The sequence below is a fragment of the Pezoporus wallicus genome, unplaced genomic scaffold (genome assembly GCF_028554395.1).
Source record: "Pezoporus wallicus isolate ANWC-B61680 ecotype Strahan unplaced genomic scaffold, APGP_CSIRO_Pwel_v1 contig_8166, whole genome shotgun sequence".
NCBI classification, from domain to species: Eukaryota; Metazoa; Chordata; class Aves; order Psittaciformes; family Psittacidae; genus Pezoporus; species Pezoporus wallicus.
Window position 1 is genome coordinate 1,002,742 of NW_026638114.1, and position 19,113 is coordinate 1,021,854.

At 40.9% G+C, this 19,113-nt stretch overlaps 1 protein-coding gene across 3 annotated transcripts in view; it reads right to left on the minus strand.

Moving 5' to 3' along the window:
• Positions 1–16,510, minus strand: part of TRPC7 (transient receptor potential cation channel subfamily C member 7) — a 76,704-nt gene extending 60,194 nt beyond the window's left edge. For 2 of the 3 annotated variants that reach the window (XM_057409444.1, XM_057409447.1), the window contains exons 1-2: positions 15,288–15,517; positions 7,197–7,974 (exon numbers count right to left, since the gene is read on the minus strand). In XM_057409444.1, coding sequence (XP_057265427.1) covers positions 7,197–7,974; positions 15,288–15,289 — 780 coding nt within the window. In that variant the 5' untranslated portion in view covers positions 15,290–15,517. Of the gene's footprint in view, positions 1–7,196; positions 7,975–15,287; positions 15,518–16,276 lie in introns of those variants that run through there. The other variant, XM_057409446.1, reaches the window with a different exon arrangement.
• Between the last annotated feature and the right edge of the window lie 2,603 nt (positions 16,511–19,113).

The window sequence follows — 19,113 nt, forward strand, 5'->3', positions numbered from 1 at the left end:
GAGAACAATACGAGAGTCACAAATTTGGTGGGGTTTTAAGGTTGGAAGGGTTCTCCACATCCATTTTCACACTCTCTGCTACACATCCATGCAAAACAAAGCTGCAATTAATTAATTTAGCTCTCGAGACAAGCTCGATGTAGCATCTATTAGTAGTGAATTCATCTCTGAAAAAGAACAGCACAGAGAACAAGTTCTTTGTGCACAGAGTGAGTCCCATTCAGTGAGCCAAACACAGACTTCACTACAAGGCTTAAATACATTCTCCTTCTCCCAGGCTACTTCCATGATAATTTTTAATTTCCTCTCTTATTTTCATACCTAATTTGTTCCAACAATAGGTTCAAATTTTAATAACGGGAAATTATTTTCCTGCTTTAGTGGTACTTGATTCTTTCCTGTATTATGAGGTGGGTAATTGGATGTACCTGCTTATGCATTTGCTTTGCACAAGTGAAAATTGAAAACAAGAATCATAGCTTCTAAATGCACATGTTGGCAAGGCAGAAAATTGGATTTTAGGTGAGAGGAGGTAAAAAAAAGGAATAAAATGTTCTTTTTTTTAAGGCTAAATCCCACCAAAGCACATCCCTGACTCTATGTCTAAGAAAATCATTAAAGACTGACCTGGAAAAGTTCATCTCCAAAAACTCGATAGAAAGATTTTAGATTACCAGCATCTTTTTAGAAATAACAGGTTTCATCATTTCTACAGAGGTTACAGCAGTGTAAATGCATTTAGCAATGTATACATTTTGTCCTTTCTCAGGTATCATGTATATTCAAGTAAAAAAATCAAAAACTGAGTCACCCTTTTGACTTTGCCTATGAAGATGGTTTCAAAGGCAGCAGGGATCTGTCTCCCTTAGAGAAGCCAAGGGTACTGAAGGAGCATGGAGCCAACAGCAGAAGCAGAGAACAAACTAATTAGAACATCAACTTTAATACAGAAAGGGTTTGAAAGGGATGTTCTGGCCCAGCCACATCAAAGTCCAGTGCCCTCAGGTATTAATTTGAGATAAAGCCAAATAACCCAGTGGCCTGCTCTCTCGATTCCAGATTTAACAATGAGAGTCAGAAGAGGTAGCAGAGGAGAAGGATGCAATTGGAAGAGATGGTTTTTAACCCCTAAGTAGCTGCTTTTTGGAGTGATTGTCAGAAAACCCACAAGAGGAAGAATGGTAGTTGTGCACAGGACCTGGTGTGAGAGATGATCACTTGGAAGTAGTGAGCATTCATAGATTCAAAAGTATTTATAATAGCAATGCTTAATTTTCAAAAGAGGAACTGTGTAAGATTGATGATACTGTGCAGAAGAAAGTAAAGACAGTAGTAAAAGGGAGTGAATATATTCTGCTCACTGGCTGGCTTCTCTTCCTAAAACCCAGCAAGGTGAAACAGCAATAGAAAAAAGGAAGATGCACAAGTAAAAAGACATCTCTTAAAAAAAATGCATGCCTTCTGTGGAAGAAAAAAAGATAAAAAGACAAAAAACCCCAGAAATTTTAGAAAATTAGATAAAAACCTAAAAAAAGCCAGATAAAACCATGAAAGATTCAAAGAGCATCTTGATGAAATAATAAATAGGAATCATAAAAGGTGTTCCCACACATATCAGAAGCAAGACTTCTGTCAGAGTATGTTGAGGGAGAGATTAGGAAGGGATAAAAAGAACACTCAAGGAGGAGCAGGTCAGAGAGGAAAAATTAAGTGATAGATTTCTAAGAGTGTTCATGTGGCTAATTGGAGAGGTTCCCACAACTATCTCATTTCTTTAATGAGAGGTGAGTTTCAGGGGCTGTTTCCAATGAGTCAGTTCTGAGAGCAAGCAAGTCTCAGAGCATGTTGAGTTTGGGTGGGAAGCAGAGCTCCTAAGTCCAACCTCACTGTGTTACAGCCTGATGGTGTTCAAGGCTCTTTTATCTTTCTAAGTCCACTGCTAGTCTCTATTTTCATGAAATACTTCCCCTTCTATTTTGTTTCCCACTATTTCCTGCCATTTCCTATCTTTATCGCTCATTTCAAAATGCAATGATCTAATAACAACTTTTTTAGCTCCATGCAACATATATTCTTCATGCTAAAATAGGTCCAAGTCAGGACCACAGAGTTCAACTTTTATGTTTAGCTCTTTACAAGATTTCTTAAGCCTTCATATTAATGTCATATCTGATTTTCTCTAGATTTATTACCATTACCTCCTATTTTCTTACAAATTTAAAAAGAAACTCCCCTACTTATTTTGTATTTAAAGAGTCAGACTTTCATTAAGTCAAATTTCACCAAGTTTAGCAATCAGGATGGGAAAAGGAAGCAGTTTACAATCTCTGATGTGTTTGCCCTCAGCAATGCCCACAATATGCAGAAGGCCTGACAAAGGAAGAGGTTAGGAGGTTTTCTTCAATGCTACAGAGCCACAAAGCCTAAAAAGGTGCAGCTTCTTAGCAAGATGCAACCAGCTATTTCAGTGCTTATTACCTCGCAACAGCAGAGCAGTGTCAACCTCAAAGAACCTGGTCCCAGTTTCTCATTTGCAGAAATAAAGCCAGAAATACTGAGAAAATCTACAAGGTTGTTTCTCTTTAGAAGTTCAGGCACATCCTGTGAAGTTCACAATTTACATTTAGGTAACAAAAAGGAGCTGACTTACTGGAGCAAGAACTGTGCTGCAGGATGCCAGATCCTCCCTAGCAGACACAAGTCACTGAGTCTCCAGGGCTGTTTTGCCACTCTTTAACCATCATAAGAATTTAAGGATTTGAGCCTCAGCTGTTTGACATCACCCTAATGAAACAACAACCAGTTCCTAGCAGGCACATATCTCTAAGCATCTACATGCTTGACTTGCAGCCATTGCTTCCCCACTAATAGCAAAGCAGCCAGTTGTGGTCCATCAGCCAGCGGAGCCTGAATATGATGCTCACCTGCACACCAGAGCAGGCTCACAGCTAAGATCTGCTTTTGGATCCCAACATTTTTCAAAGGACAACAGTTAAAAAGAAAAGTGACAGCAAGAGGCATATAATTTAGAAATGTGTTATGCTGTAGTTACCTCTGAAGGGTTTCCTACCCACCCCATTTCTAGGCTAATTGCCAGGATATTTAATGCACTTGAATCGTTAGCATTTTCAGTAGTACCAACCAGTTCAATACCTTTTATCTTATTAAGGGAAAGGGGGGTTATTTACTTCTAGACTCATGGGCTACATCTTTAAAAGTGATTTGTTTAGGGGGGTTATTTATTTCTAGACTCATGGGCTACATCTTTAAAAGTGATTTGTTTCTCTCATTAATAAGAAAACCTTTTTGCATCATTTTGACACTAGAAAATTTTAAAGGAAAAATGAAATTACTTCTATGTGAATGTAACATTATTCCAATTTCCCCCCCCCCCCCTTCAGTAAGCATTGCAAAAGCTGACATTTGCTTGAAATAATGACACAGCAACATTGATCCAAACTATAAATTTGTTCTGAATACTAGGATAGATCCACATCTTCTATGACCTCCTCTAAGCTTCAGTGAAAGAGCACTGATTTACCTCAGTAGAGTATCTGCCTCAGTAAAACCACTGGCATTGATCAGCTCTGACAGCTTCCCTTTTTCTTCCAGCTCCAAGACTCCACTGTTATTCTTTTCAGCATGTGGGAAGCCACATAGCAGCTGACTGTGTTGACCTTGTTTTTGAGCCAAAATCAGCAGATTAGGAAAAGAGTTCAATAGGGTAGTATATCCACTCTGAACTGAGAGCCAGAACATCTACTCTTGCTGTTAAAGACCTACGGATCAGCCTAGGAAAGTCTGCTGGGGGTCAGTGTGATCTAGTAGATGTGCATATTCCCATTTTCACCTTAGTAACACTCCCATACTACTTTGTGGTGTGCAATGCTCATGCAAAGACATTGCTAAGAACTGCAATGTAAGACATAGCAATTTGGGGTGAGAACAATCTATTGAGCTTTTGCCACCTTAAAAATGAAAGGATAAAATGATTTCCACCTAGTAATCTTCACCGGAGTCTCTCTTAATCTATGACCAACCACAGCTAATGCAACTTTTCTCCTTTAAACCCATTCACATGGCTGTTTTGTTTCATCTTTCAAGTCTACAAAGAGGCAACTCACCTAAAAAATTTCATGCTCTCTAAAAACATGGTGCGTGTATTAGCTCCCCACTCTGCTGTGCTGAATAGTGCTATTGCATAAGAGACTTAGGGCAGCATGCAGCAGGTGAGAGGCACTGCATTTATATTTTAATTAGCTCATGCTAGGATTTTCTTTAGAGGTTACTTAATTACTATTTGTCCACCTACAGTATTAAAATCTTACTCATGTCCTTCGCTTCAAGGACTTTTTGTACCTCCTGAAAACTGTATTGCCTAGGACTGTGTATAAATAACCATTCCGAAATAATCCCAAGTGATAATTTTATGAATCTGTTGAGCGCCAATTGTAATGACAGAACTTTGGTGCTAAAAATTAAAAATTCGAGGAAATTATTATTTTAGGCACAAAAGGAGTCCTCTGGAGCTTGTCTGCTTCCATAAATCTTCATAATTTGTGGGCTTCTTAAATACATTTTCAGCATTTTCTGGAAATGAATTCTCAGAACGTCACGTTGCAAAAAACCTTCTCTTTTATTAATACCCTATTTCACATCACATTTATGTTAATAAGAATAAATATTTTTGCATAAATACATGATTTTTTTTTCCTACAATGAGAATACATTATAATCTTGAGAAGCTTCTTATTTCTGGAAACATTAATATACTAAAGGAATGTGACAACTTTGAAGTTAAGTATTGCTACGGATACTTTTGAGGTACTTCAATTCCATATAGAATCATAGAATAGTTCGGGTTGGAAAGGACCTCAAGATCATCCAGTTCCAATTCCACTGCCATGGGAAGGGACACCTCACACTAATCCATGCCACCCAAGGCTCTGTCCAACCTGGCCTTGAACACTGCCAGGGATGGAGCATTCACAACCTCCCTGGGCAGCCCACTCTATACAAGTGTGTTGCTCAGAACCTTCCAAAGAGGCAATGAAATTGGAAAACCTTCCTGGAAACACAGTAATTTAGCAAAGTATTTCTAATTTGTTTTCCAGTATTGGTTTACTTGCACCCATTTCCCAGTGCTGGGGAGATACAACCACCATGGGACTATTTAACATTTGATTGTTTGTTTGCTCCTTGAGGATTCATGTACCTGCCAGTGCCAGTCTAGACCATCTTGGCAGCTCTATGAGGAAAAAGGCAGGACTCTCATAGAAATTAATTTACTTTTGTGCAGCAAGACACTTATCAGAACTGACAAGCGTGCAGTACAAGACTGCTCATGTTCCACACTATATATATTTTCCTACTGAAAAGTGGCTGGAACATTAATGAGATATTAAAGTTGTTAACTATGGGTGTGAGCCCACAGTGCTTTCATGCTGGAGTAGCCCTCACTCGAGCAGCCAGATTTGATGAACCAAATAAGGTTGCTTCACTAGGACTGAATGCCATGCAAGTAAAAACTCCCTTTAAATTATTGTGTCCTTGAGATTGTGATTCACATGGGTAAAAGGGGTTTGCAAGATTTTGCCTTAATTTTATTGCCAAAAATGTTCAGTGGTTTAGGTATTTTTTCCTGTTAGAGACTTATTACAGAGTTTCAAAGGGAACCACCTATGGATGCGCTTTCTTCTCACTTTTAAATTGGAGAGCAGAGAATCGTAGAAAAGACCTTTAAGATCAAGTCCAACTGTGAACCCAGCACTGCCAAGTCCACCATGTTCCTAAGTGCCACATCTACATGTCCTTTAAATATCACCAGGGATGGTGACTCTACCACTTCCCTGGGCAGCCTGTTCCAATGCCTGACAACCCTCCTGTTGAAGACATTTTTCCCAGTAACCAATCTAAATATTCCAACTTGAGGGGATTTCATCTTGTCCTATGGCTTGTTACTTGGGAGAACCAACTGACCCTCACCTCACTGTAACCTCCTTTCAGGTAGTTATAGAGAGCGATAAGGTCCCTCCCTCAGCCTCCTCCAGATAAACACTCTCAGTTCTGCCTCACACTTCTGCTCCACTGCCCTTCTCTGGCCCTGCTCCAGCACCTCAATGTTTCTCTTGTAGTGAGGGGCCCAAAACTGAACACAGGATTCAAGGTGCAGCCTCACTAGTGCCGTGTACAGGGGGATGATCACTGCCCTAATCCTTCAGAGCATATAGCTACAAATCCTAAAATGGATGCTTTAACACTTGAACAGTTTTCTAAATTAAAAATAATGAATTCCTGGCTGGCATCCTACACTAGCTTACTCACAACATAGATTTTGTTACCCCAGTGCCACTGATAGTGATTGTAGATGCACAGTAGTCATAAGTTAGAAAACATCCTTATGTTGATGACTGAGCCACTGAAAATGAGTTTTTTCATGACTAATTTATTTTAGAAAGGGACACAATGTTATTTATGTCATCAAATGACTTAAAGAAAGAATGAAAATGACATAGGACATTTACAAACTCATTATGGTAATGCAAATCTTAAATAACAGTTCTGCAAGTTCCACTGTTTGGCAAGATAATAAACTTCATAACCACCTCTTAATCATTTCTCTCCTCCTTTTCCATGAAATTCCTCATATAGAGATGCAGTACTAAACCATTAAGATGCAGTGCAATTTATATTATTTTACAGAGAACCAGATTTGCTTAATTTATACCTTTTATCTTTGTAAGAGAACTAGAAATTTATACCCTTTATCACTGCAACAGAACTAGATGTACTGGATTCTTAAGCCATTAAACCAGCCTCTAGAGCTCTTCCTCTAAAATAGATTGGTCATTAAAAAGACTTACCTTTCTTACAAAAAAAAATGAGTCTCCATTTTTGTAATAATCTGATTTTTATTCCTGCCACAAACTAGAAATTCTAATCAATCACAGCCTGCAACATAGGAACTCTGAGAAATGATGTCTCTGCTATCATATGCAATATTCAGTTCCAAACACTTATTAGCTGGAGAATGCAGAGTGATCTGAATGTGTGTAGTTAACACATCTGGCAATTTCTATAGCTTCTGATTCCTCCCCCATTCCCTCAAATGGCAAACCAAGACATGATCAAACATGTAAAACATACAGTACCCTGAACACATTCAGCCCAAGAAAAAAGGCACAGTGGGAAATTACCTTAAATTCAGTTTCAATGTTGGCTAGTCTGGCCAATTCATTGCTTAGCTCTAAAGCAGTAAGGACAGGGTCTTCACTGGAAAGAGACAAATAAGCAGCACTGGCTAATCCTTTGTAGGCATTCATTCTTGATCGAGAGTGACTAAAGGAATCTTTCCTCTGCTTCTCAATACATTCATTGCACTTGCAAAAATAGTCATGTGGCCTTTCAATCCGCGCACCTTTTAGAAGTAAGATGTGAACTATTTCATACTCCTGGCAGTGGGCAGCAAGTATGATAGGGGTAATGTCATGGGAGAACCGAGTTCCATCTTCATCATAAGCATAAAAATCATCATCCCTCAGTTCCTGCTCAAGGGGGCTGAGTGTGAGGCGCTGTCCTTGGGCAAAGGCTGGATGGTTCAATATCGCTTCTACAATGCGCACGTATCCTTTGCTGATGGCTAGCAAAAGCGCATCTCCAACCCGAGCAAGATTCTCCTTTTTGAGGAGGAGCTCTGTCACTTCCAGATGCTCATTGCCTACAGCTAACTGAAGGGCGTTCTGTCCCATATAATCGACGCAATTGAAGTTCAAGGTTTTGGATTCCTCCAGCATTTTTCGCACAACAGGAATGTTGCCATATTCTGCAGAATCGAGAAAGCGTTCCTCCTCTGCAGTCAGGCTGGTGCCTTTCTCATTGAACATGTAGGCTGGGCCCCGGATGGCCTGCCTCCGGCCCTTCTCCCGAAGGGTTGTGTGCCTGCGATGCATGTTTTTATAGTTGCTGTTTCTCAACCTGCAGAAAACCAGAAAGGAAGGCTGGTTATATTTCTGGAGAGTCATAATCTCACATAACCTGAAATAAGGTTAGAAATGGCTCATTATGATCAGCTCTTGATGGCTTTTTATGATGTTGGCCAGTAGTTTAAAATCATATAGGAGACATATATCCTATGTATCCATATATATAGGAATGAAGGTTAGGTTTTTGAACAACAGACAAGTTCTGACTTGTACACCCTTCTGGATTTCAACAAGAATACACAGTACATTCTTAACTTCAGAAACAGCCCTCCCCAAAAGTGTGAACACATTGTTTTCCATTTTTATTGTTTAGAACTTTATTATACAGTAATTAGGAGTGATACCCAAACACGATATTTCTCCCATTTACTCTTCTTGAATTCCATCCTTGAGGGCATGAGCCCTAAAGAAAATTAGCAGGACTCCCGGTGTCAACAGACCTTGGATCAGGCCAATAAACGATGTTCCATAAACTTAAAAAGTGTGCTTCTAATTTTAAACACACGGCAACAAGGATAAATATATCACACATTCTGCTGAGATTCAGCTGGTGCAAGCAAACCACCTATTCATTCACTGCTTTTTTCATGCTGTGTTATACCATTTTTCTGTTTCCTGATCTAGAGCAGTTTAATGAATGACTAATTTTCTCACTGAAATACAGTTGACAGTTTCTCTAAATGCAAGTATCCAAATCCAGGGGCCAGTCTTGAAAACCACAGGAATAACTCCTGATTTAGTGTCACATCATTCCTCAGTAAGCATCTTTCAGAGAGCAACTGCAGAAAGACAGGAACACAGGTTTATGGTCTCAAACAGAGGGCAGTTTTCCTACTGATGAAGTGACTGAAATGCCTTCACTTGGAGTTGGTGACAAACTAATCTTATTCTGCCTTCTCTGGAATCCCCAGAGAAAACTATGCTATATACAACCAGGCTTGAAGAGGAGTTTACCAAATTACCCCAAATCCTAAATCTATCTGCGTTTTTAAAACGTTCACACTTTGCATTCAGGGCCATCTTGATGTTGCTCTTTTTAAATCTTATTGCAGTAACCTCAACAAAATCCTAGTCCCTCTTTTAGAGCCTAAGCACATGGAGTTGATCACCATCCTAAACCCACAGAATGGGCAGTCTGAGTAAAGAGGTGAAAACAACACCTCTTTCACAAAACCCATTTGCACTCAGTTCAACAACAAGTCCTAAATCACTTGGGTAACATTTTCAGGAGCCTCTAAGCTGCAATGGGCAGATGTAACAAGCAGGTGTTAATGCTCAGCGGGGTGGCAAAGGTTCACCTTTCCATGCTCCATCTGTTCTCCAAGGCAGTTTTGACCTTCAGTCAATGAAAAGTTCATGTTGCTCTGAAAAAATACTACTGGAGTTTGAAAGTGTTGTTGTGAATGATGAGATGGAAAGATGCCAGTGGATTTCAATAGTATGTAAGAAAACAGTAATGGAATCAAGCAAAACCCCAGGAAAACAAACGGTATCAGAAACCCAGCCTACCTAAAAAGTGCCAGGACACACAAAATCTCAAGGTAGCGGTTCTTACGGAGCTAAGACTTATTCATGCCTCTATTATTTTAATTCATCACTTTTTTTTTACAGATTAGGGCAGAAAGCAAATATTGAAGAAATTCAAACAAATGTTACAGCATTTTTTTAGCAGCTACTTTAAAATGTAAAAACATCCTAAGAGAGAAATTCTGTGACCATACAAGGCTGAAAGAAAGGTTCATTATTATGAACCTCTTCCCCAAAGCTTTGATGTGTCAGTATAACAACTTAATAAAAGCTGGAAGAAACTGAACATATTATCCCATGCTCCACTGAGAGATAAAGTGTTGTATGGATGTTCAAACTAATCCCTTCTGGTGTGGTTGGAAGTTGAAGAAATTCAGAGATGAGGGACACAAGAATAATGAAGGCGAAATGGTTAAATCAATTAATTCCCAAGACTGCATGAAGTGTTCCATAAGATAAAACAATAACAGCTAAAAAATCATAGCATTAATGTATCTGACAGTGACCAGGAGACAGCAGGAAAGCAGCAAAATTCCAGGGATAACGTTGGGGCCCCTTAGAAATCAATAGTATAAGTTTCATTAATTTCAGTAGAGTCCAGATTTTGCAAGCATGTATTCACATATATGAACCTACACATCCTCTTTCATGTCCCCAGCAATTAGTTTTCATCTCAGAAGCAGTCCCGGTGAAGCCAAAAGGACTGAGATGTGCTTAAAGTGAAGTATTTAACCATATGAAAAAGTGCTCTGAGTTCCAGTAAGGACTCTACATAGAAACAAACACTTCTAAACTGTGACTTTGTTAAATGGGGACTAATAGCACCAAAAAGCACTTCACACATATGCAGTCTTGGGATTTTCTTGATGATAAATGAAGCCTCTTAAAATGTTCAGCAACTCCAAAGAATGAGCTGGTGATGGCTTAAATAACCGTTGTTACAAGTGGAAACCAATCCCACCTTCTGTAGCTACTCAGGATGACCTGTGAGTATGGCAGGATTGCACACATCGAAATATCTTAGGGCAGTTAATTACAATAGCTGTGTCAAGCTGGAGGAATTCCACTGGGCTTTGCTGGTGTTCAGAAGCCATGAATAGTGTGATATTTGGCAACCTTATATTTGTTGTTATATTTAATGGTCATTACTGGAAGCACCTCCGAAAGATGGACAATTTCCAGCAGTGAGGAACCTATTAGATATTTTGCCTGATGCCCAAGTATAATTCTTGATACTTTGTTATTTTAGAAAAAGCTTTATCTCTTTTACCTCTAAAAGAGAACCCAAGTAGGTGGGACAAGTAACCTTATACTCACACCCAAAGTAAACATAAACCTACATAAAATATTACCATTGTCACAGATATAAGGCTTTTGCTTGAGAAAGGAGGCTATATTTTGGCCTAGAGCTAGTTCACACCTGCTTGTTGTATATGTAATAACATGCCAAAAAATAAAGACCTTTGTTTCACTTTCTTCAGTTCAGAGAGAACACTGCTTTCACACACAGCTTCTAACAACAGAAACTGCATCAGAAAAAGAGGTAACAGTAAAGCACACCTGCCCTCACAAAGGATATTATTATACAACGTTTATCTTGCAATAAATGTTCCACAGGGACGTCCCTACAGCACAGAGTTGTTCTCCACTGCCTGCAGGTAAGGACATAAGCACCATAACTCAGATGAATTATGACCCCGAATCTTGCTCATGGGCAGAGAAGATCAATATCTCAACTATCACACTTCATTATCTTTATAGAGAACAAGAGACGAATAAAAAATTATACTTTTAACTTTGAATAATTTCACGAGAAATGATCAGCTATCAACTCCTGTGCTAAAAGAAAGTTGTAATTATGTTTGACCTGAGCACTGAATCATGATAGAGATGTGGTAGTGCAAAGAGTAATATACGCAGCAGCTGAAGATCTTGGAGACTGAACCCTACTGTAATGCCATGACTGTACTCAGCACCTTTTTCTATTCTGCTCTTCAGTTATGCGCAGGCAGGTTTAGAATTAATCATATTTACTGAGCATGTGTAATGTGCCCTCTTAAAATGAGGTAATTGCAACTTGATTGTATATATCCTACCATTTTTGTTTAAAGGTACTCAGCATTGAAATGACTCTGAATTTGCATATTTCCTTGAGACAGCTACTGATCAAACTCATGACGCACTGCAATTAAATATTGTGTTTTTCTAGGAAAGAATGCCGATGTATGCAGTGTTGTTGCAGACAAAATGGTCTGGGAAAAGAAAGCCAAGAATATCAGGGCCTAAGTACTGCTTTCAGCAACGTGCATCGCGCTTGACACAGCTGATGGAGCCATAAGATGCCTGGAGCATTTTGCTGCGGGGAGTGGAGAAGAATAGCAGTTAGAATCATAGAATCATAGAATCGTTAGGGTTGGAAAGGACCTCAAGATCATCTAGTTCCAACCCCCCTGACGTGGGCAGGGACACCTCACACTATATCATATCACCCAAGGCCACGTCCAACCTGGTCTTGAACACTGCCAGGGATGGAGCATTCACAACTTCCCTGGGCAACCCATTCCAGTGCCTCACCACCCTCACAGGAAAGAATTTCCTTCTTATATCCAACCTAAACTTCCCCTGTTTAAGTTTTAACCCGTTACCCCTTGTCCTGTCACTACAGTCCCTAATGAAGAGTCCCTCTCCAGTTTCTGAAAGGCGGTTTAGCTCTTAACAATTCTTCCTCTGGGAGCATCTCAGTTTCTAATTAAAGTGGCTAAGAGTAGGTCCTTGCAACCTGTGCTGACAGTACTAGGCGCCAAGACACCAGTTCACCATCTGAAAAGGGAACATGGCATCACATGAGGTTTGTTCCTAATGTGGAAGCTGAAACTCTCCTGTCTTGCAACAACACTCACTTAACTGTTCTGAGTGCCAGATGTGTAGGACAAGGCTGGGCTGCTCCATATGGAAGTTACCCTAGAAAATGCTCATTCTCCTTGCTCTTCCTTTCCACAGGGCTTCAGATTATGCCACACAGGACCTTCTGCTGCCTCTCTAGTCCTACACAAGAACCTATGCAGGAGTAGGGCTAAGACCTAGAGCTAAGGCTTGAAGAAAATGTTCAAAGGCCTAAGTAGTTTAAAAGGCTACATAGGAGTTTTTACACATGGCTTTGAAACAGAACTTTAAAAGCATGTAGGACAGGCTGAATAGTCTCTGCTTGAGTGTTTTAACATCTGCAGTCTGAATTAGTTTTGAAATCAATGGGTATTAGGTACTTTACTTGTCTTAAAGCTGAAAAATTGAGCATGGCATTTACAAAGGCAGCTTTGGGAACTTATGGACTCTGACTACACTCTGGGTCTGCTTTCAGTCAGGGGAGAGAGGTTGGCAAGAGTTTTCCTGTGCCCTTTCAATGGCCCCTTTGTCCTGAAACTACAGAAGAAACTTTGGATATGTAACCGTTACTATGCCCCTCGTTGGGTGAAGCAACCATCAGAGTAGGCTTTGATGAGACATTGACTCTGTCTTGTTGAAAAGGAAACCTAAGTTTCTGAACGCCGTTTTGAAAGCATTACCCTTGGTTCCTGCAGCACCTCAGAAGCTGCCAGATTGACACTTCACTTAGTATTTTTCTTTCTACTTACATCAATATTTCTAAAAAGAATCAGGGCACAGAAAGGCTGCAGACTCCCTGAGGCCTCTTTGGAATTGACACAGCTCTTATACATCAAATGGACCATTTCCCTCTATTCACCCTTGCTACCCTACATTCAATAGGTGTTCCAAATACTGAATAGTTGTATATTACACCAGAGGTCTCTGAAACTCTTTTTTTTCTCTAATGTCTTAAATAACCTAAATGTTACCTGAAGTCAAGATGCTATCCTTAAAACCAAAAGTTTTAAGTACTCTCTTTCACATATTGCTTACTGTGTATGTATACAGATGCAGTATCTCTTGCTGATTAACAGCAACTTTTATTTTTTAATGCATTTAAATACTTAACTGCCATTTTACTTGATCTTGGGATGTCTAAATTCATTAATTCGGTACTATTAGCAGCATGGGCGTTCTGCTACATGAAAAGTTGCATACATATCTAGGGACAGTTATAGATTTCTTTTATCTCTGTTCAGGCAGATGCTCATTCACTTGCAGAGTAGTCCTACAAAGCAGTTTCAGGAAATAATATCCCATTCCCACCATTCCCACTGCTCACATAGGTAAAGGAAAATGATATTTCAAGGTCAAACTTTTAGAAGAGACTTCCCTCTTTGTGGAAGTACAGGTACCGGCAGCAGAAGTACAACTTTCCAAAGCCCTTTAAGAAATGGCAGCACAAGGTACATTCAGGAAGACAAGTGAGGCCTCTCATGTGATTAAAGGATGCTGATGAATGACACACACTGCCACTCCCATCGTCTTTTTGTCACAAAGCATAAGTTCTGAGGCCAATAACCTAGAAACACTGAGGACAGACCACCAAATCTTTACCAGCATCTGAATTTTCATGTCCTCCCTGATCTCTGTTAGAAAGCAGGCAGCTCTGCCTCGTGGTTTGAAAAAAGGAAATGGAACTTGGCTTTCTACCAGCTCTTTTTTTCAGACAAACCCATCCACAGCTTCCCAGTGGTCTCACCCTCTCCCTTCCTATAAACTAAGCATCAGCATTTTATTTCTCATTCCAAAGCAATGTCATGCACCAATACAAGACTTTCACAGCAGGAGAGACTGAAAAATAATCACCTTGGTTGTTGAATTCAATTTCTTCTTGTGTTATAAGTAATGGGTTTTTTAATTGCTTCCTTCCTTCCTTGCTTCCCCTTGCTATACCATTGTGGAGATGACTGATTATTACAACAGTATAATAAAACACATGTGAGACAGATATACCAAAGACTATTTTAACATTCTCTCCCATCGTCCATTCATTAATATGTCTGGCCACCAAATGAATTGCCACAACATTAATGAGTCTTCCGTCTTTTGGTTTTAATCTGGTTTTGGGAACTAGGAATAATTCACCTTCACTGCTGAAGCATTTCAGAACTCAGGCTCAGATTATACCAAGAACACAACAGAGGAATACCTGTTCATTCATAAAATTTTACTACAGATGAAAGCAATGAAAAATATTTCTAATTGTGCAAGCAGGGGGCACTGTAACGCTGATTTTCAACAAACAGTTCTATTGAAAAGAGAATAAAAAGCTCTGAAAAGAACTGGTAATCTCGGTTTGGGCTGGATTTCATTTCTCTCTGCACCCTTTTCATTGCTCACTTCATAGTTATTTCAAGACAAGAAAAAACGTGGAGAGAAGGACTCCTGACGACTGTTAGACCCAGCAAGCTGCAACAGGCATGATACAGTGTCCTGTATTTATACCTCTCATTTTATCTTATTTCACCTTGGCCACACTGTTTTCAGGAACAATAAAAATCCCTAAACCTTTAAGCATTCACCCAGATACAAGAGAAGACAACAGCGTGACTCCAAACCATGTGGCTGCTAACAAACAAGCCCTTCAAGGTACACTGAGACCGAGCATGCTTGCACAAATTCCAAGGGTCGAAAGCCAAACCAATTTCACACGCAGCCACCCGCTTCACTCCCACCAGCCCATACCGAAGCTTGTAGGAGTCCGAGTCACACCGAGACACCTCTAACCCCAACGAAACTTCTCAGTGCATAACTAGGGAGTGGCATTAGAGCCAGGGCACTTCTCGGAGGACCTGATGGAAGAACCGGCTCTGAAAGAGGCAGAGCCCCGCGGCTGCCCGGCGGTCTTACATGTGCGCATCGGGGCCGGGTCCGCTTCACTCCAAGGGCGCGGGCTCTCCGCGGGCGCGGACCCCTATGGCGCTGGCGCTGTCCCCGGTGCTGAACCGCCGCTCCTCGCGGCCGAGGCGGTGTTTCATCCTTATCCCCTCGGCGCCTCCGGGGCAGAGCTCCGCTGGAGCGCTCGGGATTCGCTTCCTGGATTAAGAGCCTGATGCGGGGTTGGCATGTGAGTTGCGTTGTCCTCCTGTCTTCCCTTCCCCTCTTCCTACTCCACTGTCCTCCTGTAGGCGTGGAATTGAAGGGGTTCTTTTCGGAGCGCCCCCTTCTCGGCCGGAGGTGGGCGAGTGTCCTTGCTCCCTCCCAGGGGCTGCCCCAGAGCAGGAGCGGCTACAGAGAGCCTTCCTGGAGAGGGCAGGGCTGCCCGCAGGCTGCCTACTGGGGAGGGGGGCTCCGTCGGGGGCTCTCCCCCTCACACGTCGCACGCCTGCCTCATCCGGCTGTGCCGCCCCTCCGCTGGGAATGGTTATTGTCTCTTCTCCCTCTCTGCCGTGCCCAGGTTGAGATCTGCCTTACCTAGGAGAGCTTGTTCCTTCGAGGGTGGCCGAAGAGGGGTCTGTACGTGTGTGCGGTGGGAGTGGAGGGAGGGGGAATGAAACCAACACGCGAAATAATCAGTCCGTGCAACCAGTCCCGCTCCCTTGCTCGGCAGAGGAACGCAGCCGGAACAACTTCAAACTGCACCCGGGAGCGCCGGTGCACCCTCCTGCACTCTATCCCGTGCTATAAGAGCAGGTATTCTTCCCAGGACCTCTCCCCGGAGCCCCCGAGATGCTCCCACCGCCTCCCACACAGCTCCAGCCACAAAGGGCTCCCCAAGCCCATGACCTTCCCTGTCCTTCCCTATCCGTGCACCCGCATCCCATCCGCTCCTCTTTACCTGGCCGCGAGGATCCCCACCTCACCCCACTGCAATTACAAACACCGCCAGCCCGCCTCACCTGGCGTGTCTCCGGGAGTTTAAGCCTGGAGGAAACCTTGCGCTTGGAGAGGTGGCGGTGGGAGGCAGTGCAGGGCTCTATGAGCAGCACACGCGAGAGGATGGCAGGATGTTGATTTGCCCCCAAGTTCTCCCTCTCCCACTCCGTCACAGCAGTGGGTGAAACGAGGGCACGGATCAAGAGGCGATTTTTCATCAACTTACAGTCTCGAATCAGTAATCAACTCAGCCGAGGATGTTAATTGAAGGAAGAACATGAGGGAAATGATGGACACAGGCACTGACCATTTTAGCAGAGACCACTAAGAGCTTGGTGGGGTTTCTGTAGCAGCACTACAAGAGCATCCCAGACCATACCTTTCAGAAATACATAAAGACAGCTGGTGTAGGGCTTCCCTCCCCCCCCATCTCCAGGCAGATAAGTTGTCTTCACGAGCCTGAACTGTACTCACAATTGTGAGCTCTTGCATTAGAAGTATTCATTTATGTTTCCTTTCTAAGGCTTGGGAATACTTTTTAATTGGGTAGTTGGGAAGTGGAGATCCGACAAAACTGGTATTTTTTCATTTATTTTGTTCATAGTATTGCCAGGTTATCTGAAAAATATTCCTTTTGGGGTTGAACATGTGAGTGATTTGACTAAACACAGGTAGTCTTTCACCCCCATGTGTCATGAAAAATATTCAGGTATGGAATCCATGCGCTGTTGCTGCTCCATGTGCCTGTACAGCTGCAGTGACAACACCTTCTGATCCTTCTTAGTTCTAACTCCACTGGAAAACATCCACCACTTATATTTCCATACACATCTTTCATTCTAAAGAAAAATACTGAAGCCCCAGCGATGTCTAGCACTCAGAGCTATCAGAACCTGCTGAATAATCTTAATAATCAACAGCCTACCCACTCCATAAATCTGCAGCTAGTAAAATACTGACAGCACTCATAACTGCAATTGAGCATGTCAGATTAACACATGTGAAGAGCAAAAGGGAGGGGGAAAAGGGACTGAGGAAGTCCACAGCCAGTTATTATCAAAGCACATTAAAAATATCCAACGTACTGTTGTAGGTTTCTGGTAAGGCACATCTCAGAATTAGTGGAAACAACTACAGAACCAAGAAATCTTACACCTGGCACACTTAAAAGGCATTTATCACAAGGTTCTGAACTTCTACAAGTTGCCTTTCATCTTGATTAGCTTTGCATTTTGCTATTGCAAGAGTTTCACATGAAAAGACTCTGCTGAGGAATCTATTTCTAATATTATACAACCCCCTTCTGACTGAAGTCTTATTGACTAAAAGATTACAGAAAACTTAGTGGGTTTTTTTTTCCTGCACATCGTCAACTATCTGCATTATTGCACCTTCTACCAAAAATGTTCATATTTAACCGGGGCAAGAACAACTCTGGTATGAAAGTACCAAGTTATTTACTTCATCTCACCTGTATCTTTAAAACTAGACAAAACACATAGTAAATGTTACATCTGACCAAAACCAAGCAAGCATGAATTTTTTCTGACAGAACAATTTCTCTGCATAGAAACAACTGGGCAGGTTTAGAAGTCATGGAATTGTAGAGTCATGTCATGACACTGAATGAATGAAACATGGAGACTTCAAATTCCAGTCAAGGTTTGAAGTTTCGAAAGCCTCCGAGTTCTTATGAGCTCAATATTCTTTATCCTCAATATTACTGTATCCACAGAGACATTGCAGAAAGAGAATTGGATGAGAAGGCCTTAAAATGAATGTAAAGTTCTACTTTTGCTAGCTCAGGTCTGACGTTTCAGAGAGTTACCCATATGCCACCAAAAATATTGAAGATAGATGTTAGTACATAAGCCTGTCTTGCATAATCTTTAAAAATTCAAGAAGATAATTAAAACACATACAGTATGTATTTCTAATTCTTTCTGGAATGGTCCCCACCTGAACCAACTTAGACCCAGGGACCAAAGGCAAAATATTGCATTGCATCTTTATGTTACTTTGACCATCTCATGAATTTCCCATTCTCTAGAGCTATTGGTTGCAATGACTGCCAGCTTACAGGAATATCTATGAATAGCAACCCCATTTACTGCACAATTTCATCTAATATCCTTCCATAGGAAAAAAAAAGGTAAAATAATTACTAAAGTCTCCTCCTATTAGAAAACATACTAAGCAGAATACATTTTTGATTGCTCACTCTCTGTCTCACTGTGAACCATTAACTTTGAGATGGTTTTATTCACTCCAGTGACATTTTTTGCTCTTTTAACTACTTCTTTTACTGACCTAACTACTTCAGGATAACTTTACTAAGACTGGCAGCAGTCTACCCCAAACAAAAATAGATTTGATCATAAATAAGTGATATCCCTCAGGTAAGAGAAGCAGCAGGGGTACAGAAGTGATGGGTTGATTTAAGATACCATCAGCAATAGGACTGGTCTGACAAGCGCCTATTTCTTTTAACCCATTTTATTTCAAGAACGATTTATATGATAATCAGATCTGTGCGATTTTTTGCCATTAAAAATAAATGATCCTTACATGTCAAAAAAGAACTCTTCTATTAATAAATTGGACAGTTAACATTTGAATCAGAAGAAACTCTGGAATACAAATAAATGTGTTTAATTTCTTATAGACCTTCATTCCCATTATAAAGTTATAAATATGGAAAAAAATACAAGTTAAAAAGCTAGGGAAATTTTAACTGGAAAAGTAGAAATTCTGTTTCTTTCATTTAGTAAACATAACCTGTGCCCTACCTTATATTACAGACTCATTTCTTTCTAAAAAGCTGTAACTAGGTCATGTCAAGGTCATATCACAGTGATAT